Source organism: Coccinella septempunctata, chromosome 5, assembly GCF_907165205.1.
Source record: "Coccinella septempunctata chromosome 5, icCocSept1.1, whole genome shotgun sequence".
Taxonomy (NCBI): Eukaryota; Metazoa; Arthropoda; class Insecta; order Coleoptera; family Coccinellidae; genus Coccinella; species Coccinella septempunctata.
In genome coordinates this window covers 35,148,163-35,169,408 of record NC_058193.1, presented here as the reverse complement: position 1 = coordinate 35,169,408, position 21,246 = coordinate 35,148,163, and the positions used below count along the sequence as shown (strand labels likewise).

At 34.8% G+C, this 21,246-nt stretch overlaps 4 protein-coding genes and 1 long non-coding RNA gene across 5 annotated transcripts; 4 read left to right on the top strand and 1 right to left on the bottom strand.

Moving 5' to 3' along the window:
• Window positions 1-2,430: 2,430 nt before the first annotated feature.
• LOC123313342 (ATP-binding cassette sub-family D member 3) lies at window positions 2,431-9,740 on the bottom strand. Its single transcript, XM_044898197.1, has 3 exons — window positions 9,487-9,740; window positions 7,025-7,270; window positions 2,431-4,767 (listed from the first exon to the last, which is right to left on the bottom strand). Exons 1-3 carry the CDS (start codon window positions 9,600-9,602, stop codon window positions 3,156-3,158), a joined length of 1,974 nt encoding a protein of 657 aa, XP_044754132.1. The 5' UTR covers window positions 9,603-9,740; the 3' UTR covers window positions 2,431-3,155.
• A 60-nt stretch (window positions 9,741-9,800) lies between these two features.
• On the top strand, window positions 9,801-10,898 carry LOC123313343. Its single transcript, XR_006537737.1, has 3 exons — window positions 9,801-10,087; window positions 10,165-10,455; window positions 10,513-10,898. It is a non-coding gene; the product is annotated as an uncharacterized LOC123313343 (long non-coding RNA).
• Window positions 10,899-12,335: 1,437 nt separating this feature from the next.
• Window positions 12,336-15,160, top strand: LOC123313904 (CD63 antigen-like). The gene is made up of 6 exons (XM_044899006.1): window positions 12,336-12,522; window positions 12,737-12,825; window positions 13,512-13,700; window positions 13,825-13,995; window positions 14,154-14,372; window positions 14,455-15,160. Exons 2-6 carry the CDS (start codon window positions 12,763-12,765, stop codon window positions 14,518-14,520), a joined length of 708 nt encoding a protein of 235 aa, XP_044754941.1. The 5' UTR covers window positions 12,336-12,522; window positions 12,737-12,762; the 3' UTR covers window positions 14,521-15,160.
• Window positions 15,161-15,588: 428 nt separating this feature from the next.
• LOC123313851 (nucleolar GTP-binding protein 2) lies at window positions 15,589-18,120 on the top strand. Its single transcript, XM_044898924.1, has 4 exons — window positions 15,589-15,709; window positions 15,848-16,057; window positions 16,115-16,823; window positions 16,941-18,120. The coding sequence occupies exons 2-4, from the start codon at window positions 15,848-15,850 to the stop codon at window positions 17,993-17,995; spliced, it is 1,974 nt and encodes a 657-aa protein (XP_044754859.1). The 5' UTR covers window positions 15,589-15,709; the 3' UTR covers window positions 17,996-18,120.
• A 140-nt stretch (window positions 18,121-18,260) lies between these two features.
• LOC123314167 (ubiquitin-conjugating enzyme E2-24 kDa) lies at window positions 18,261-20,981 on the top strand. Its single transcript, XM_044899289.1, has 3 exons — window positions 18,261-18,444; window positions 19,510-19,968; window positions 20,426-20,981. The coding sequence occupies exons 2-3, from the start codon at window positions 19,512-19,514 to the stop codon at window positions 20,521-20,523; spliced, it is 555 nt and encodes a 184-aa protein (XP_044755224.1). The 5' UTR covers window positions 18,261-18,444; window positions 19,510-19,511; the 3' UTR covers window positions 20,524-20,981.
• Window positions 20,982-21,246: the final 265 nt, after the last annotated feature.

Here is a 21,246-nt window from a genome sequence, read left to right as displayed (position 1 = left end):
TACTATCTATATGCACGGTTATTTCTGATATTTACTTGTAAATACCACTCTCTTAAATACTGTATTCTAGTAAGCGAAAAAAGTTCTCAAATTACATTGCCATGGGAAAACTGACAGAAAAATATAATTTTTGGTGTAATAATTTATTTCATAAGCTACTTATTACAAATAATGTATTTTTCATGTAGTACATACCATAAACCGAAGTTTTGCTGGTTCAAATATAGCGACTAAACTATATTATACTTACTTTTATACAAAGCTCAAACTTCCAAATTTCATTTAGGAAGTTAGGAAGAATCTGGGTACAGCTGCTTTCGAGAGGAGCTGAAGATTCGATATAATAAATCAAAAACAGATCAAGGCATTTCTGTAACTGTCTTTTTCACCTATTATATCATACATTTTCGGTACAATAAAACGATTTTACGATCAGTCTCTCACCGATTAATCCTCTTGGATTATTGTAATCGTATAATTGAGGGGCTTGCCATCCAATTAAAGGCATAAAAACTGTAATGAGAAGAGCAATAAAGCTGTTAGGTTGGACGAGGTATCAGGACAGGTTACTTCAACTCTTCTGAAATGATGGTCGGTGACTTTTGAGAAATGTGGAATGAATAAACCTTGGAAGTAAACGTTGTAACCAGTAATTTGTGCAGGTCATCTCTGAATTATGTTATTATTTCTATAGAATTGTTGAGTGGAAAAATCCGGTGCATACCCCAATTACCTATAGGTAACGAGATCCCCAGACAGATGATGTATCGGGAAAAATTAAGGAGTTGATTTTGTCGGAAGGGATGATATATTTTATTCACCTTCTTTCTGGAAAGTTCACAATTTGAATTTATATTCACTGAACTGCATATGTTCAAAGATGATCCATGTCCTGATGACAAGGGAGCCGCAGTAACAGTAGTCTCGAGGTCGTAGGTGGCGAGAGTGGCAATTTCAGTTTGAAGGCAGGTGTCCGTCAAGGTTCAGTATTTGTACCTACGCTCTTCCAGACCCATATAAACGATAGTTTAGGTTTTATCATGAATTATATCGTCAGTTCTACTGATGAATTTCTGTGACTGAAAAAAGTAGAGGAGTTGATTGTAGAATTAATGGGGTTTTCATTGCACTGCGACTTTAAGATCCATTGCATGTGCCCCCCATATCAGAGCTCTGTTCTCGTCATCAGATAGTGCTCGCCTTCCAGTTATAGAATTCTGATGAACTATATAGTATCTGGGATCGCTTCAATGAAAGGGTATTACTGCCTCTCACTTCCACTAGTCCCTTGTCCGAAGCATTTTTTGCATTGAGAGACATTCTGTTTAAAGGTGTTCTGGAGTTTTCTCTTCCTCCCCTAAAAATCATAAACCCATTCCCATTATGTGCATCGAAAGGCGTTGTACCATATTCTTGTTGAGAATCTTATCGTAATACTAAAGTTTCGAAGAATCCTACCCAGAAAGATTCCGCCAGATTGTTACTCTTTTGGTTTTGTCCTTCTCCTGAAACTTTTTCTGAAGGCACATATACCTATACCCTATACCACAGAATGAAGATCCTAGCTCAATGAAAGAATTTGAGCTGTTTTCCTTGCAAAGTGTACTGACCTCTGCATGAAGCCCGTGTCTATGGGTCGAAGCCTACTGTAAATCTATCGATCTTGAGAGCACTTCAAATACAGATTAGATTTTGTTGATTGGACCCACCAAAACCTACCACCGCGACCAAAGCGGTCCATTGTGGCACACAAACAAGCTCAGAGAGCTAAACTTTTCCCTCCAGTCCCATCATACTCAGGAAGGAGAGTCATAGGGTGACTGATTCTTGGGTTCCTCTGGATTCACCTTGGGAGAGCCAAAGACTCCAAGTCTGACCCTGTCTGCCGCCGGGCAGGCACAGAAGAGGTGCTCAATCGTTTCGTCTCCTCTAGGCAGAGCCTGCAGAGTCATTATTTCACCAAGCTAGTTTGTGTGAGTGAGTTCTGAGCCTGCAATGTCTCGTAAAGACCGCCATTATAGATCTCAGATTGCTTCTAGAAAATCTTAGCCATTGGTTTGTATAAAGACTCTGGGAGGCACTAAGATGGCCCTGTGAGAGTGATGCAGACATGAAAGTTTGCTCCAGAACCCTCTGCCTAATCCAGCTTTTTTTCGTTTCCTGATTCTAGAGCATCCGATAACCAGTTGCCTAAGCCTGAGTGTCCAGGTACACCAATAAGGGCACTTCGAGCAGATCTACCCTTAATATTGTTGTGCAAAGTAATCATATCATTTCTGATGCGAATTTAGGAGAAAAAAAAACAAAAAGTATCAATGTAGAAAGTGAGCCTTGGTGGGGATATCATGAATAGGTAAAGATATGAGATTATTGAATTGGGTTTACCATTTGTAAATTGAATCAGAAACGTTAGCAATGAAATAACCTTAGTTTTAAGAATTTTTTATTATGTCTTCAAAAATAAAATTCATGTGACAGCTAGTTTTTACCTTTCTAATTAAGATATAACAGAAGAAGGACCAAATAAACAACATGATGCTTAAATAATTTACTTTATAAAAGTGTCCACTTAATAATATAATGTGATAAAACAGGTAACATAATAAGTTATTCAAGGTACATTCAAAACATGAACATAACACAATTCTCTACTATTTCTCCCAAGTAAAAGTCGTCAACGGCTTAAAAACACCGGGGACAAAAATGTTACAATGTTTACATTCCTTTTTACACCTAAAACGACTTGGAATGGATCAGTTTTCGTCCAAAGAATAAATTCATTTATCACATATTAGGAAGCACACATAAAAACATCGAAATGATTTCAATCGGTAATATATTAACATTGTGAACCCTTCATAAATCACAAAAGAAACACGAGACCATCTTTATTTCGACATTTCTGGATAATCATAAGAAAATCTGGGAAACATTCCAATGTATACTTGACTTTATAGAAAAATTTGAGACTTAAATGTTCCTCTTTTCCAATTCCAATATTTTAAAGCTGTGTACAGCTTAATCAGTATATTTACACTTTCAATTGATCCAATAGAAATCAGTTCCCAGACTTGAGGCTATGAAAACCAGAAACATCATCAGTCTCCAACTAAATTCATCTAAATAATCTCGAATAATCAACACCTATAGGAACCTTAAGATCCAAACTCCTCAGCCGACTCTATCGGCTGATAGGTATAACCCCCCCTTCCGTCCAGATGTAAAACGAATTCGTGATGTTTCCATAGTGATTTCCTGTGCGAAACAGTCAGTAATGTGATGCCAACTTCCCTACAATAACTGTACATGCTACCCTCGACGTCAACTGAAACCGCGCTGGTGCACTCGTCCAAAATGGCGAATTGAGGCTTGTGATAGAAGAGCCTCGCCATGGCGATCCTCTGTTTTTCCCCACCGCTCAGCACGTCCAACCAATCGGCGACGGCGTCCAAACCACCCTCCCTCTCTAGAAGATACTCCAAGTGGACGAGGTTCAGATACTGCTCAAGTTGAACGTCCGAACTGCCTCGTCTCAGAGCCTCAGCGCCTGAGTGGGGGTACGTGAGTTGATCTCTCAAGCTGCCTAAGGTCATATAAGGCCTCTGCGGGACGTAGAAGAGTTTACCACGCGGCGGTTTTGTGAGTTCCCCGCCGAAGAGAGGCCAGAGCTCCCCTAAAACCCTGAAAAGGGAGGATTTCCCCGCGCCGTTAGGCCCGCAGACCAGCACGTTCATCCCCGATTTGATCTCGAAGGAGATCTCCTTGATCAGAACATCGCCGTTGGGCGTTATCAAAGGCACTTTGTCGAATTTGATTATGTTGTTCTTGAACACGATTTTACCGCCGTGTATGTCGAGGTTTTCCGATCCGGCCACCATCGTCCTTTGGTATTTGCCTTCGTTCAGATCCTTCAGCACTTCCCTCAGCTGTGTGACCCTCGCTGTGAAACCAGCCAAACGCGACAGTTCCCGACCTGCCAGCACCAGCCTCCCTATGGCTTCGGCCAGCTTCACCAACATCCGCCCATAGGTGTAATACAGTCTCGACCTTTCACCATGGGTGTCGGTGTACAAGGGGTGAGTTGGGGAGAGGAAAGGCAATGAAACGGCCAAGAATCCCACCACGCTGGCGAAATACTTCGCGACAAAATTATCGGTCATACCCATGATCGTCTTGAATCTCAAAAATTGGTTCAGGTGGTTCAACAACTTGTTGTAACTAGCCAGGAGGGTGGTTTTCTCCCTCGCGTTTCCGTTATAAAAAGCTATCTCTTCGGAGTGAGTAATAAGACGTGAATTTATATGCCTGAACTCCCCTTCAAGTTTTTGTTCACCGGCAGTCAGTTTGGCCGTTGGTTTTCTCAAATGAGTCAGTAAGACGCCAGATAGAAGCAGATAACCTAACATCAACCCCGGCGTGCCTCCACCAACCGTGGTCGACAACTTGTAGACGTAAATCCCGATGTCCAAGAGAGGTTTGGCGGTGTTGCAATATAAATCCGCCACGCTCTCGCAGAACTTGTCCACGTCGTTGGTCAGAAGCTGGTCTACGTTCGCGATCCTGTTGTCCAAGTTGGCGATCCTGTAGTAAGTGAAATTGCTGAGGTATTCCTCGTAGAGTTTCTTGGTCATGTTTGTTCGGAGTCTGATCTTCAGGTCGCCAATTGAGTACTTGAGGACGTTGTTCACCACCGAAATGACAGGTATGGCGACGAGTAGCTTCATCAGGCGTTTCTTGAACAGATCGGCATCTCTCGAGACGATAGCACTGCAAAAGAAAACTGCTATTTTAACAAATTTCGAAATGATCCTAGCCTAGCCATCCAAAGGTTTTCAATTTTTTCACTGAAATCATTTTCAAAATACTGAAATGCTATTAAAGTTGAGAAGATAGTTTAAGGTCTGGAATTGAATATCATGAAAGTTTTGACGGCATGCAGACATGAATTGAATTCTGAAAAAAGTACCACCCAGAGCAGGATTCGAACCTACGACCCCCCGATTACCGGTAGCTTACCCGGGTAGCTCAGATGGGAGACTACCTGACCGGTAATCGGGGGGTCGTAGGTTCGAATCCTGCTCTGGGTGGTACTTTTTTCAGAATTCAATTCCTGTCTGCATGCCGTCAAAACTTTCATGCTATTAAAGTTTTTGGACAGTTCCAGAAAGTGACGTGTTTTAGCTAGGTCTCTCTGTATATAAACCTGAGATTTTGAACTAGGTTCAGACATCAATTTTTCGTCATCAAATAACTGCCACTTCAAAACTAGGTTTAATTCAGTTAAAGGTTTATAAACAAGTAACCATTTCATAATCATTGCTTCAAGTGTTCAAGATACATTTTGAGCACTGAAATATTCAGTAACAAAACTAATTTTCTAGACTATCGTCATTATACAAAGACCGGAATGCTAATGTGTAAATTCAAAATGATTTCGAAGAATTCGCTAAACAATAGTTCTCAACGGTGGACTTATCAATCCAATTATTTTCATAGTATGATAGGCGGACATACTAGTTTTACGAATAATAATTATTTCCACATAGTTTTAAACGCAGAATTTTGTTTCTTTAAATGGAAATAATTATTTGGATGACACTGACATTGAGGAAGAGTTAGGGAAATGAGAGTAAAAAACACACATACAAATGTTTTAAATATTATTATTGTTCAACATCTCCATTCATGTCTCAGTTGACTGACCTGAATTGTTCACAATTTACCAGTGAATAAAGTAATTTTTTTATGTTAAAGAATTAATTGAATGACGTCAAACATAATTATTCAAAAAAGAGTTGAATAATGTAAGATTGTATTGTTTCTGGAGAAATTATACTCTATCGTGAATTAGAGAAGGATGATAGAGTCTATTATACAAAGGGTGTCCCAAGTAACTATAACTACAACTATAACAATAGATAGTGAATTTTCGATGAATATTTCATTTCCTTAACTTCAATTCTCTAGTCATGTCTTTGGTTTGGATCATTTATCCATTGCACTTCGAACGAAATGAATGGTTTTTCTTATCGAACGATAAGGAAGACTATATAACGATACAATAAAGAAGACATTACATTATTAAATGCATCCAGATATCTCCGAGCTTTATCGGAAATTTCTGAAAATCGGCACATAAACGTTGAAAATTTCGAAATATAATTTAAATGAAAAATATTATAAAAAGCTGCACTCAATTATTTTCAGTGTCACTATCCTTGGTGAATGTACCTTTAACTCAATTACATTCTATCGATGTAACTATGATTATTTTTTTACAGTGAGAATTATAGGAAACATGAGAATGCAAAAGGTGGATTTGCGATAATAAATCAGATTACATCATACTTCATCTGCAAGGTACAAACTCCAATCATCCATTATACACTTGCATCCATCAATTCAGATAAGTATTCATAAATTTGCAGAAAGAAAATGATATCTCTTTTTCCTCTCGCATCATTAATTTCGAATCCATAACGATTTTGAATCAGGAACAATGGTCTGTGACCTTTATTCGATATCGCAATTTTGCCAATTTTTATGGCTTCAAACTTGGACACCTTCATTTATGATTTTCTTCCTCTAGATCCCATGCACTTTTTAATAAAAAATATTGGTGGATAGAAAAAGCTATCTAATTCTGATAATTCACGATATTTCGAAGATTATCGTTAGTATAAAGAGTTGTTCATAGAAAATTTGTGAAGCCAACATATTTTTTGAAATATTTTTCCAAAGACAATAAGCAATAGCTGTTTTTATAACCTCAAGGTTACTACAATGAACTATGTATTGAGAATTAGAATGAGTCATTTGAATTCAGTAGTTTTCCAACTTTTCGCAATTGTAATCTAATCCATAGTTTGGAATCAAAATAGAAAAATAACAAGCAGCAGAAGGGGTTTGATTTTCAGTCCTGCACAGGGAATTTGTTCATTGGATGACTGGAATTTTCGATAATTCAAAAAATAAATGGGCATTCAAATCAATATTTATGAAGGAAGGTAAAAATATAACTCACCTTTCAATTTTTGTTCCATTGTTGATCAACCATATATCACAGGCGGATCTAGCGATCAAACTCATAGCTACCAATGCCATCAAGAAGGATTCTTTGGTAGTTATTCCAGGTATCACAATTTTAAGGAGCTGTCCTAACTGACTGAAAAATTTCCTATCGACCTGAGCCTTGACCGTTAGGCTAGATTTCTCGGCGATCATGTATTTCACATCTTCTTCTTTGTCCGAACTTTTCGCCTTTTTCTTGCTGTAAAATATGAATCATCTCAAAATATACTACATAGTATTCCTAGTATTGGTGGATATAAAGAAAGGACCCAAAAATGTTAGGCTTTAGTTGATTTAAAGAATAGAGAGCTCATATAATTTCGTAAAAAAAGCAGTATCAATCACTACTTCAATTCACTAGAAGATTCAACATTTCCAATAATAATTGGATCACCAAGAAAATGAGGCTGAAATTTTCAGTTTACGTTTCGAAACAGGTGGTTTCCTGAATATCAACTGAAAAATTTAAGTGCTAACCCTCTTGGCTAGTGCCAAATTTATGAAATTCTATACAGAATGGTGAACAATTTGATTCCTAAAGTGTTGAAGCTTTTTACGACATACTTACGACCCGATATTAGTGAGTACCTACTGAAAACTTGAATTTTCACGGCGTTATCATAGTTTATCTACACCTAAATTGAAAGAATTGTTATCGTCTTGTGTTTTAACATTGCATCGTAAATTTTCTTTGCAATTTTGAGGTCAAATAATATAAGTCAAAGGAGAATCTGGAAGAATATCTCAATGTCTTCATACAGGGCGAGTAAAAATTAACGCACACAGTTCATATTTTCGGTTTTTACTATTTTACAGAAAAATGATCGAATAGGTCAATTTTCATTTTGAATTACGCGATTTTTCGTGTACCTGCTACTCTACGAAAAGACTTCACTTTTTCCTCACTCTGTATAGTGAAACACGTATAGTGGTCCAGAAACAATTCAGTAAACATGAAATTAATTAGTCTTTATCATTATTCGAATGACATGTTACTGTAATGTAGAAAGTAAATTATATCCAGGTAGATTTCAATATAAGTAACCAGAAATTGAAAGCCATTATGTTATTCATTACTGGCTGTTAGAATCGTAATATTGTTTATTTTGTCTTCTACGTAATGATAATAATTCAATGAGCTTTTTGCACATTCACATGTCAGGTGAAAAAAAAAGGAAAATCACACGAATGTTGTATTGAAAAATCAATAAATCACAGCAATAACAAGATTATAATAACTAAAACAACCTTCTTGAATTCATTCAACGTGAGATTTCCAACTCATTTAGACAAATGATTGAAAAACTTGTTGTTGCACTGATAGGTAGGTAGATATATGGGTGAATACTGAAACTCAGAGGTGTTAATTTTATAATTCAATATAAAATAATTCATCGTTTCTTGTGCTATAGTCCTGGGAGCCTGAAAACTTGGTCAAAGCATTTTCATTTCATTTTCTCAATTCTCCTCTCCCTTACAGGAACATTATTGGCTCTACTAACTTCTGAAGAAGTTCTCTAGCTAGAGCATTATGTTATATGATAAAAGGCCAAACACTAATCTGTAATAAATGTTCACTATAGCACTTATAGACGTATTCAAGACCAAGAGAAACGTAACGATGGAGTTGTCACGAAAAAATTGCCATGGAATGTTCCGTCATTCAGTTGCTTCTTTTATAAAAGTACATAGCTCGAAGGGAAATCTTTACGTTTGGGGTACCTGCCCTTGAATTTATAAACAATGGACACTTCCACAATGGCTTTGAGCCATTGATAGAGGTTCCTAGCTAGAATAATCTATTCCACATTTTCAGAATATTTAACTGAAGTTGTTTGCGGTTCTGTCTCAGAATATCTTACTTTCTTTCTATATGAATAGAAATGCATTTTGCGGCATGGAACCAAAGGAATTTGACGAATACAGTTAATCAAACAAGATAAAAAATTATTGTGTAATAGTTGAAAGAGAAAGTGGAAATAATCTAGCGCTTACATACATTTATGATTGACTTTTACTTTGATCTGAATCCATAATATTTCATCTATCGTCGTTTTACCAACATGCAATAGAATTAATTTTGAAATGAATACCTATACAAAGTTCAATACACTTAATTGGTACAAAAATGGTACATAATTCATTCCGCTCTATCCGGATCGAAGGTCCAAATGCTAGGATACATTTCTAATGTTGTCTAACACGATAATATCAGGAGATCGTTCGTTTTTTGTCCAATAATTATAACTTGGGATAAAACAATTCGTAGACAACCTTGAAATTCTATCAAATGGTATCTTCATCTCGTTTGAATCCAAATTTTAGATTCTAATGAAACGATATGCATCACGTTCAGGTTTTGAGTCTGGGATTTAATTATCTGAATCAAATTAATAATTTCGCTATCTTACTCACATTTGTTCCCCAAGTTGCGCTTTTCTTCTGCTCGCCAAAATCCACATAAGGGCAGAGACGCCGGCAGCAGCGATAACATAATTTTTGTTGGCATATTTACTTAAACTAGGTGCCATTACTAACGCATTGTTTCGTTGAAATTGGAAAGAACAAAGCGCTGGCGGCGAGACTAAATTGTTCTCGCAACTGCTACAATGAACGACCACCAAACAACACCTAACCAAGTTCACTCAGGAACTGACAGGAGACAGCTGATTGTTGATTAGAAATTTTGAGCTGTCACGAGAAAACGACTCTTGACTTCTGCGCAGAGATATAGAAGGGGGGAGATTGAGCTTCGACCACTGCGCATCCTATTTTCATGGGACAAAAGTGGGTCCGCCATTTGTCAGGTCATAGCACGGTATTATGATCACGGTTTAACAATTTAGTGAATATTCTTGTCATTTAGCTGCCATTGCCTGCTGTCAAGTCAAACGAATGTAAACAATAATAACAAATATCAATGTATTTTTGGTGATATTTAGCGGATTCGTGTGGTTTTATTAGCTTTTTTTGCTGAATAGCAGGATATTTACGATGGCTTACTTCACAATTATAGGTAAGTTCCTAATTATATCATTTTTTGAATATCTTTTATAGATTTACAAATTTACCAATTTTTTAAACTTGTTTCAGTATTTCTCCTTCAAAATTGATGAAAAGACTCATCGAATTGAAAAAACTCCAAGCGTCATATAGAAGGAAATTATACAATTAAGTCTCTAAAAAATAAAATACAACACATGAAAGAAATGATGGGCTTTTTTGACAAGATCAACGTATTTCTGAAAATGCTGCCCATCATTGGGAGAAATCTTTTGATTCAGTGCCACATTGATGGAGAGATATTTAAAAAATGTAGAGAATGATACTGTGACCCTAAAAGTTCCAGTCTTGAGGGAATTGTAATATTCTTCAAAAATCAAGGTAAGATGAGATAATTTGATATGAAACTGAGATGATTTTATTTTATGTTTGTTTCAGGGGGACTTCATGTACCATCATATGGAATTATAACGATATGTCAATCAGGAATTTGATGATTTCAACTAAAAATAGAGTTCCAAGAGATGAAAATTTTCTTGAAGCATTTGCAACAATTCAGTTCCAAAAATTTTATGATCGAGTTGATGATTTGTTCCCTTCCTTGAAAGAACATTTTTCATATTCTTCAGTGATTGGCAGACATCATGGCTTTCTTTTAGTGAAAAATATTGCCAGATCTCATTTTAAAATTAGAATATTCAATCTGTAAAAAGTTTATACTGAAAAATTCAAGGTTCTGCAATTAGAAGACTTCATCACTTGATTTTATGCAGGAATCGATACTGGATATACAATATTGTATAAATAAAATGAATAGAAAAATGTTTTTTTTCTTTTATATATTTAATGCCAGTAGCTACTGAAAAATTTATCGACCTTGTTAGCTTTCATCATATCATGTCTTACTTCCAATAAAAAATATCAGATCAAATTATCCACTTTGTGCAAAAAATCTAGTGTCCTTCAGATAGACAAAATCATGTTTCCTTAGAAACAGAAAATAAAATTGAAACTTAATAGCAGAGTTCCAGAATTGCATCTCGAAGGAACGGGCAATTTTTCAGGTTACTTTCCTCTGATCGTAATTAGGGAACAGTAGTGAAAAACGATTCTGGAACAAACCAAATATTGGTGACGCTTCGAAGTCTATATATATCAGACTACCCCATAAGACCAAATTGCTAGAATCTTCGAAATCATGGATTTTATTTTGAAAACGTTACCTATTTCAATATTTCGTTTCATGTTTTTATTTGTTGTTAGGAAACTATTTTTCCCACTGGCTCCCAACCAGAATCAACATAGAAGTATATATTTCAATGATTCAAAAAATTTTGAAATTGAGTTAGGTTCTCAAACTGGGAGAAGAAATTCGAAAAACTTTCAGATAAAGTCAAACATAGGTACCTACTTTATTACAATATGAATAGAAAAGACAATTAAATTAAAATTTATCGCTCCCTTCATCGTTGGTTACAAACGCTTGAATATAATTCAAAAGGATTCATTGGTACAGTTTAGAATTAAGATGATATGTTCAATATTTGCACATCTCATTATATTCACCAGAATACACAAAACAAATAATTTTTTCCTTCGTTGAAATTTTTGGTATTCATTTTGTATTGTACTGAAGAAATAAGGAACGAATTGACCGAAATCTCATAATTTCAAGTACTGTTATCAACGAAATCATAACATTCAAATTCTGAATTTTACGTCCCCCTGTATATAACTCTTGCCACATGCTATCACTTTTAGGCGGTGCTGTATATATTTCCTGACAAATGGCGGCCTTCAATTTTAGCCAGTTCGCGCAGCTCGAAGCTCAATCTCCCCCCTTCTATATCTCTGCTTCTGCGCCACCACATGGGCGTAGACAGCTTCGGGTAAAAAGGATAAATTCTTGAGATTGAGACTTTGACGTGAATGGTAGTCAACTTCCTTACGCAATGGCATCTTCTACTTATATTTTTGACGAAGAAATATACCGTTTCTACAAAGTAGAGTTCGCAGAATGTAGAATTTTGCGCCTTGTAAGCTGAATGAAACGTAAAAATGAATTTTAGTTTTGATCCTTAGCACACTTGGATACCTGAATATCCACCCTCCCTGTATAAGAATTCAGGGTATTCACATAATATCGGAAATCAAATTCAAAAGGGCATCTTTGAAAAATTAGCGAAAAATAATTTGGTTGGTAACACTGAATGTTGTTCTGCACATGTTCTCTTTTCTCTTGCTCTCTTCTCTTTCTTCTTTGTTTGATGTTTTGATTTGCTGATTGCAGATGAAGGACTAATTTTAACGATACGTTCGGTTTAATTGTTGTGTCGCCAATCACAATAAGCTGCCAACCTGTTACCTATCTCAATTGAAATCTTAAATTGGAAAGTCAGTGTTGAATTCAGTGTCTTAAAATAACTGTGAACAGAATTCGATAAGAAGGTAAGTTCGAAGACATTTGGTTTTGTAGGTTCAGCATAAAGAATAATCAAAAACATTAATGTTGCAAGATTGAGGTGAAATTGAGGTATGTCTGACCTAATCCCCGTTAACGTTTTTCTGACATCTGCTTTCAAGAAATGAAAACTTTGCGGACCATATAAAATATCCATTCGAATTATTCCTTGCTTGAGTGAATGTTATTTTTGTATTCCAGGATTGAATTACAAGTAAAGCCGAAAAATGGTGTCAGCAGGGATGATGTGTGTAAAGTACCTGCTTTTTTGTTTCAATTTACTCTTCACAGTGAGTATTAAATGATTTTCATGATTTTCAAGGTTCCCTGATCTTTTTCATGCCAACCTACTGTTGTGATATTGACACTACCTTGTGAAAATTCCCATTCATCACATTCTTGATGATAAACAACAAAATAAATTGATTGCAGACTACTGTGACCTGCAGAATATGTGATTCTATTATCAGAGCTGGCATTGATAAATTAATGGTCAGAGTTGAACTGGGCTCCATTATTATTACACATATTTTTTTTATATTTTGAGTTTCCTTAGTCACAATTCCAATTGAATTTGGACATATTTTCAGTAAATTAATTAATCAATTAATGCTTGAAACAGTAGTAGGAAGCTGACTCATATAATGAAATTTCTTTTCATTATTCAATTCAAGCCCAATTGATTACTTGGGTATTTTGTTACTAATGCCCAAATTTTACATAAATTTAATTCACAAATCCATAAAATTGTTGGTTATTGGTATAGGCACCTAGTTTTTCAATCATTTTCAGACAGTTGTTGAAAATTTACTATGTAATAGCATCATTTTTTGCAATGTGAAAAATTGTCAAAGGTCTTTCCATTCTTCAATAACATTTTTTCAACATATTCTATTTCTCCTACACCTTCTTCATATGTTTTAGTTCAAAATGAAAATGAATGTTGCAGAGAAAAGCCATGATCTGTATGTTTCAGATCGCTGGTATAGGTATACTCACTGTAGGAGTTATATCTCATCTTTTTTATTCTGACTACTCCAGCTTTACGTACCCCAGCTTTCAAATAGTTCCCCTGGTTCTTATAGCTGTTGGTGTGATAATTTTCATTGTTGCCTTTTTGGGATGCTGTGGAGCAGCAAAGGAAAATCAATGTATGATTTCAATGGTGAGTTTAGTACTTTTCTCCAATATTTCATAGTTTTGCAAGACTTCTTGTCAAAAATGCAAAATATTTAGATGTAGCCTCTTTTCATGCTGTATAAATATTTTTATGAGTACGTTTTTTTCAGTTTGCAGTTTTTCTAATTGTCATTTTTGTGCTTGAAATCACAGCTGGTGTTTTTGGATACATTCACAGAAACGAAGTGGATGTTATGTTGGAAGATAAACTGAATTCAACCATTTCTTATTATTATAAAAATGAAGAAATAAGGCATACCTGGGATATAGCCCAGCATGAGGTAATGATTACTATGACTTATTTTCAACACAAAAATGCAATAATTTTGGTAGATATGGTCATTCAATTATTTCATTTCTTGAGATTAATATCAAGTAAAAAAAAAAAAAAAAATGAAAATAAATATACAAAGTTAAAGATTGTTTTTTCCAAAATAAGGGAGAATGCTGTGGTATCAATGGTCCAACAGACTGGCAGAGTGTAACCAAAAATGACTCATTGCCTCATACATGTTGTCCAAACACTGCTGATGATGGATCCTGTACAATGAGAACTGAGACACATTACACTGCATCTTGTTATGATAAACTCAAAATACTTTTTTCAAAGAACGCTACAATAATTGAAAGTGTGGCTCTTGGGATATCCCTATTACAGGTGAGAGGTTGAACATGTAGACAAATTTGCGTAATTTTTCAGTAAAATTTCAACTTATAAAATATTTAATTTTTTTTTTCAGATATTTGGAATAGTCTTTGCCTGTAGTTTGAGGCGTGCAATTCGTCATGAATATGAAACTGTTTAATTCAGAATATGACCTTATTTTTTATGCACTGAATAATGACATGAATATTATTGAACCAAATAATTTCACATTGAAATATTCATGATCACCAGACTTTCAGGCCAAATTTAATCTATAAGTTTTATGGAATTTGTTTTTGTTTTTTTTATTACTTGTTTTTATGTCGTTTACGACCTTATATATACAATTTTTGAGTATTAATTTATTAGAAAATAGGAAAAAAAAGTGAAAAACTCTCAGATTTGATGAACCAGTAACCAAATATATGAAAAAACCTATTATATGTACAATTATAATCTACATTTGTTGGGATGAAATATATATTCTCCATCATAAAATATATGAATACAGGGTGTTGAAGAAATATGTACCTATATGAATTGTTGAATTTTGGTGGCGCTCATCTTGTAGGATAACGGAAATTGTACCGTTTAAATTTTCTAAAATACGGCAGCTGTCACATCCTGTATGTACAAAATTTTGTAGAGAATTGTGAACTGTCTTGGATTTTTGAGGACTGATAGTTTAAGCGAGTTTTTAAAAATGTTGTCATGTGACTGGAATATCTTATATGTTTGTAGAAAGTGAATTTATAAAATTTGTCAATACTTTGTTTTCCAAATAAACAATTATAAAAATATTTCATTTTTTCTAGAATATTGAAAGTGTTTTTGAAAAATAAGTTTAAATTAGATGTATCCTTATCGAGGGTAAATCCTACGTGCCAAGTAGTGCAGATCACAGTTTTTTGCTTTCAAAGGGGGAAATTCACTACCGAAGCGAACTTTAATAAATGGCTAATAACAAAAAATATGTTGTTTCGTGCGTTCAAAAAAATTCGTTGAGTAGGCTTTGGAATTTTGGGTATTTTGTGTTGGAACATGGTTAGAACGCATTGCATTTCGTAGATATCTTCTGAATTCAATTAACTGTCGTGTTTTTTTGTTTCTTATTTTGCGACCAGGCTGGGAATTAGGAATTTTTCTCAAAAAATTCGTAAAATTGATCATTCTATGATACTCGCGCCACATGTTTTGCTCCAATCTATGCTCTCACCTAACCTAACCTCTATTTTCGTGTTCTGTGAGCTAATCTAACCTCTTTAATGACATCAATTTGTTGAGTGGAATTTTTGTGTAGTGTGCAATTTGTATGATAAAGATTACAATTCTAGCACTAATCAGATAATGTAAGCTCTTTTTCTGATACTCTCATTGAAAATTCAAATATTGTATTTTATACTTTTGTATCTTGTACCTTATTTGTGTGTACAACATTTGCATTGGAGTCTGCAGTTTTGTAATAAACTTTTCATTCGATTTGTTAGATGGGTAAAGTAAGATCAACCACGGGTCCCCCCCGTAAACAGGGATTCAATCGTTCTGCACATTCGATGAACCCAGAGAGACCAACGGAAGGTCTCAAAGGTGTAGGAAAAGTCCGTACCAAGGGTACCATCAAGAGGCTGCAGATGTACAGAAACTTCAAGGCTAAACGTGACAAAACGGGAAAAATTCTGACACCAGCACCATTTCAGGTAGGTGTTCTGTCTGCATTCGGATTGAGAATGAGATTTTATTCAATTACATTCTAGGGTTGGTTGAATTCAGGAAGTGTTGCTAGGGTTGAACCAAATCAAAAGTGGTTTGGAAACAGCCGTATCATTTCTCAAAATGCTCTGCAGAAGTTTCAGACAGAAATGGGAGAAGCTATGAAAAACCCTTATAAGGTTATAATGAAACCAACAAATTTGCCAGTGACTCTTCTGAATGAGAAAGCAAAAAACGCAAGAGTACATTTGTTAGACACAGAACCATTTGACTATGTCTTTGGACCTAAAAAACAGAGAAAACGACCAAAAATAGCTGCCAGGAGTGTTGAAGAATTAGTTGAACAAGCAGAAAAAAAATTATCCGAGTATAAAAATGAGGAAGACTCTAACATAAAGAAAGATACTGGTGGGGTGAAGGATCTCCCTAGGGATTGGGTGATGGCTGCAGGTCAGTCAAGACGGATTTGGCAAGAACTACACAAGGTTGTGGATAGTTCCGATGTTTTATTGCAAGTATTAGATGCAAGAGATCCTTTGGGAACACGATCTGCCTACCTGGAGAAATTTTTGAGAACAGAAAAACCTCATAAACATCTAATATTCATTCTGAATAAGGTTGATCTAGTGCCTGTTTGGGTGACCCAGAGATGGGTTGCTATTTTGAGTGCCGAATATCCAACTGTAGCTTTTCATGCTAGTATCACACATCCATTTGGTAAAGGATCTCTTATCAATCTGCTGAGGCAATTTGGTAAGTTGAATAGATGGATTATGAGAACCCTGAAAATTATGGTACCATCAAGATTGTAACTTTAAACACTCAAAAGGTTTAGAAATTAGTATAACATAAATGTATTTTTTTTTTCAGCAAAATTACACATTGATAAGAAACAAATATCGGTGGGATTCATTGGTTATCCAAATGTGGGGAAATCCTCTATAATAAATACTTTGAGGAAAAAGAAAGTGTGTAAAGTAGCCCCCATTGCAGGAGAAACAAAAGTATGGCAGTATATAACGCTCATGAGACGAATTTATCTCATTGATTGTCCTGGAGTCGTTTATCCCTCTGCTGAAACTGACAATGAAAAAGTTTTGAAGGGAGTTGTGAGAGTTGAACTTGTCAACAATCCAGAAGACTATATAGAAGAAGTTTTAAAAAGAGTGAGAAAAGAGTACATTCAGAAAACCTACAAAATCAATGAATGGTCTGATCATATTGATTTCTTAGAACAACTAGCTAGAAAATCTGGAAAGTTATTGAAGAAAGGCGAACCAGACATTACAACTTCAGCAAAAATGATGTTGAACGACTGGCAAAGGGGTAAACTACCCTTTTATGTGTCACCACCTGGGTTTGAGGAGCCACTTCCTAAAAAGGACGATAGTAATATTGGCGTTGCTCAGGACTTCAGAAAAATCAAGGTTAATTTGAATTATGAAGGAGAGGATGTTAAGGAATTGGAACCTATGGAACTTGATGGTGATAGTTCGCAAATTGACGCTTCATCCATCTCTGATTACACTGAATATAATGATAGTATAAACTCTGATGAAGACGACTCAGAGGAAGTAATGTCCTCAACACTTGACGAATCCAATATTTCCACCCAGGATAAAGAACTTACTACATATGATTCTGATTCTGAATTCAGTAACCCTTACTCTGATATGGAAAATGAACCTGAAAAAATAATAACAGAGAGTGGATCATTTTGTGTAGATGACTTGTCCAATGAAAAGAAAAAGCAGAAGAAAACAGATAAGGAAGTAAACGATGGGGAGGTTTCGAAGAAAAAGACTAGTAAACAAAAAAGAGCAATTGAAAGAGCCAATAAGAGAAAGAAGATTGGAAGCAATTTCTATGAGGTTACAAATGTGAAAAATAGAAACAAAAATAAGAAGAAAATAGTGAAGAAATAGGAAAAAACATGGTTTTTAAAGTGCAAACATTTGGAATCGTTGAAATTATTCAATAAGATATTGTAAATATGCAAAAAATTCAAAAAGTGTTGTTGTAAATATTTGAATAAACATTTCACAATAAAGTTGTGTCATTTTCACTTCAACGATCACGTAAACATTGGAAATAATCCCTTATAATAATTTTGATTAAGCTTCAAAAAGCTTTTGAATAATGGCAAACCAATAAATTCATAAGTTCTATGACCACTGTGACAAATGTATTGACAGCTGTCGAAAAACATTACCGTGGGTTGTGGTTTGGTGTGAACGAGTTTGCTGAAGTCTTTCATTTTCATACAAGCAAATTAATCAAAAACACACCGGCATTTGTTTTTACGAAATGAAAAACTGTTAATAGTTATTCCTCGTAGTGCTTATTTACATATTATCTAGAAAACAAGATATAAGTGAGTAACAAATATTCTACTTCTCATGTACCATTCTTCATTGTGATTTTATATTCATAACATTTGAAGAAGATTCTGATCGGAAATCTCCAATTCTTCAGTTCTGATTAGTGTGATTCAAGTTTGATTCGAACATTACGTTTGTAATCGTAGAACTGCTATTTATGTACCTTTTCAATGCTCAAAATATCGGGTAGCAAGTCAAAATGGCCGTCTAGGCATATTTTTCTTTTCATTACCAAATGATTATTTCTAAAATATAAGTACAAGTTGATGCAGAGGCAATTTCTCGTTCATGTTCATTTCATTGTACTATTCCTAAATATTTTATCCACATAATCGACAATATACACTCGTGGAAAAATGTCATACTGTTAGGGCTTTCTGAAGGTATTAGAAACAAAAGGTATTCGCACATTAAGAATTTAATTAATAATATCAACTAAACTGAGCTTCAAAATATTTTTGTAGTAAAATGTTGAACATTCTTTACTGTGGAAAATACAAGCTACACTTTTCCATTGAATTTTTTTATTCTGTAATGTATACCTAAAAATGTTATGATATAATTTAAACGAATCATTACTTTGTTTACGATGGAAGACCTCGTATTTAATACTTCGTAATCTTAAAAGTGAATTTCCTTTCTTTCACTTTAAAATATGGATGAAAACATAAGAAACATAAAGCCAATGAAATCAGAAAATACTTTCTGATGCTTACTACTTAGTGGAAAGATTCTATTTTCTGATGTATTCTTTTCTATATCTTTTGATTTCAGTCTATCATTTCTGAAATTAGAACATAAACTGAAAGAAAACATTCATAATATTGCATTTTAATGATAACATACATGTTATGTAGGTAGAAGAGTTTTGTATCAAGTATTCTTACTAGTTTCTGATATCTTCTGATGTAAATAAAATAACTCAATGATCCTAACTATTGTATAAGAGCATCTGCCTATCCAACAACTTCCAAATTTATATGTCCGAATTATTCATGATCTTTATTTTTTGAAATGTGTTGGGATTCCAAGAAAATACATCCATGTAACATTTGCAGAAATGGCTTCGGCTGGATCAAGTGGTTCCGGCAGGGGAAGGGGACAAGCTGTAGGTGACCAAAAAGAGTCAAAAGAAACCAAACCCAACCCTAAGATGTCGAAAGCTTTGGGCACATCGGCAAGAAGGATTCAAAAAGAATTGGCTGAGATCACACTTGATCCTCCCCCAAACTGCAGTGCTGGACCAAAAGGGGAGAATTTTTACGAATGGGTTTCGACGATTTTAGGACCCCCTGGCTCCGTCTACGAAGGGGGGGTTTTCTTTCTCGATATTCATTTCTCCCCAGAATATCCTTTCAAGCCCCCAAAAGTCACTTTCAGAACGAGGATCTACCATTGCAACATCAATAGCCAAGGAGTAATTTGTTTAGATATTTTGAAGGATAATTGGTCTCCTGCTTTAACTATTTCTAAGGTGCTGCTATCAATTTGTTCCCTATTAACAGACTGCAATCCAGGTGAGAATCAAACCATGTCGCAAGGGGCTATATTTCATTTTTTATCCACGAATTTTCGTCATTAAGAATTGTATTTCAATAGCTATTGATAGATTTATTGAAATTGAATACTGTATGAATGGTGTTTGAAGAACATGAAGTAATTTTATTAGCCAGATATCTCGATTCCATGAAATATTTAGTCACCTCCATGTTAATGGCTAATGTTGATATAAACTCTCATGATTAGGCATAGAATTGATAACCAGTGACAAGGTATTTTGAAAGAAACAATTCATTTTGAGTGATTCAAGATGTGGATAGGAATTTTCTAGTACTTATGACTTCGGTTATACCGGAAATGGATCTTTCTAATGGTCTCTCAGTGGCTCACGAATCACCATGTAGAGGCTTATACTATTGAAAGACATTCGATATTAATGATTGTGTGAAGTGTGATTTTTTCTTTTCATTGCAGCCGATCCATTGGTTGGAAGTATAGCAACCCAATATCTACAAAATCGTGAAGAACATGATCGTATCGCAAGATTGTGGACAAAACGATATGCTACATGATTGAACAATTTTTCTGATTTCTTCGATGTCGCTACCCTTCGCCATTTTGGCAAAGTATGGTATAATCACCTCCTATCATTTATTTTGTATTAGTCTACAAGGTTCATGTACTAATGGTAAATAGCATACTTAAATGTGATTTAACTACTGGATATTGACGGTTCGTATCATCAGGAATCTTGTATCTTCATGGTCCTTTTGGCGAAACATTAATTTGAACTTTGTGTAATCCCCATTATATTCAATAGAGTGAAACAATTAAATTTGAACTATTTAAACGTGTTTGTGATTTTCCGTTTGTAGACTTGACAATATTAGAAGTTTCAGTTATGTAATGGAAAAATTATCTAGTTTGCAATTTTGGAATGATGCAATGGACATTCATGTGACCCATATTTGATGTTTTCAAATTTCTAAGTTGACTGCTAGATATTTAAAATTAAACTTTATTTTATAAATTTTTTCATTTCTCCAACCTTTTTCCATAAGTCTCTCGTTGTTGGTTTTTTTTTAATACTCATTGTGAATATCGTACATTAATGGCATAAGTGAATTAGGATATTTTTCTATTTTAGCCAAATGTGAAAAACATTTTTTTTGGAAATTATTTTTGTATTATTTTTATTATATTTCAATGACAGCTTTAGAAAACCTTCATAGGAAATCTTGTTTTTATTTCACTCCAATTTTCTTCCTAGGTCCTTTGGTATGTTATAGAGCAAA

What these genes read in the sequence shown, in the direction of transcription:
- LOC123313342 (XM_044898197.1), bottom strand. Translation starts at nt 9,602, where the DNA reads ATGGCACCTAGTTTAAGTAAATATGCCAACAAAAATTATGTTATCGCT. An exon ending in GCGCAACTTGGGGAACAAAT is followed by an intron (nt 7,271 to 9,486) that starts GTGAGTAAGATA and finishes CATATTTTACAG; the next exon opens with CAAGAAAAAGGCGAAAAGTT. An exon ending in AATGGAACAAAAATTGAAAG is followed by an intron (nt 4,768 to 7,024) that starts GTGAGTTATATT and finishes TTTCTTTTGCAG; the next exon opens with TGCTATCGTCTCGAGAGATG.
- LOC123313904 (XM_044899006.1), top strand. Translation starts at nt 12,763, where the DNA reads ATGGTGTCAGCAGGGATGATGTGTGTAAAGTACCTGCTTTTTTGTTTC. An exon ending in ATCAATGTATGATTTCAATG is followed by an intron (nt 13,701 to 13,824) that starts GTGAGTTTAGTA and finishes CGTTTTTTTCAG; the next exon opens with TTTGCAGTTTTTCTAATTGT. An exon ending in TTGGGATATCCCTATTACAG is followed by an intron (nt 14,373 to 14,454) that starts GTGAGAGGTTGA and finishes TTTTTTTTTCAG; the next exon opens with ATATTTGGAATAGTCTTTGC.
- LOC123313851 (XM_044898924.1), top strand. Translation starts at nt 15,848, where the DNA reads ATGGGTAAAGTAAGATCAACCACGGGTCCCCCCCGTAAACAGGGATTC. An exon ending in TGACACCAGCACCATTTCAG is followed by an intron (nt 16,058 to 16,114) that starts GTAGGTGTTCTG and finishes ATTACATTCTAG; the next exon opens with GGTTGGTTGAATTCAGGAAG. An exon ending in CAATCTGCTGAGGCAATTTG is followed by an intron (nt 16,824 to 16,940) that starts GTAAGTTGAATA and finishes TTTTTTTTTCAG; the next exon opens with CAAAATTACACATTGATAAG.
- LOC123314167 (XM_044899289.1), top strand. Translation starts at nt 19,512, where the DNA reads ATGGCTTCGGCTGGATCAAGTGGTTCCGGCAGGGGAAGGGGACAAGCT. An exon ending in ATTAACAGACTGCAATCCAG is followed by an intron (nt 19,969 to 20,425) that starts GTGAGAATCAAA and finishes TTTTCATTGCAG; the next exon opens with CCGATCCATTGGTTGGAAGT.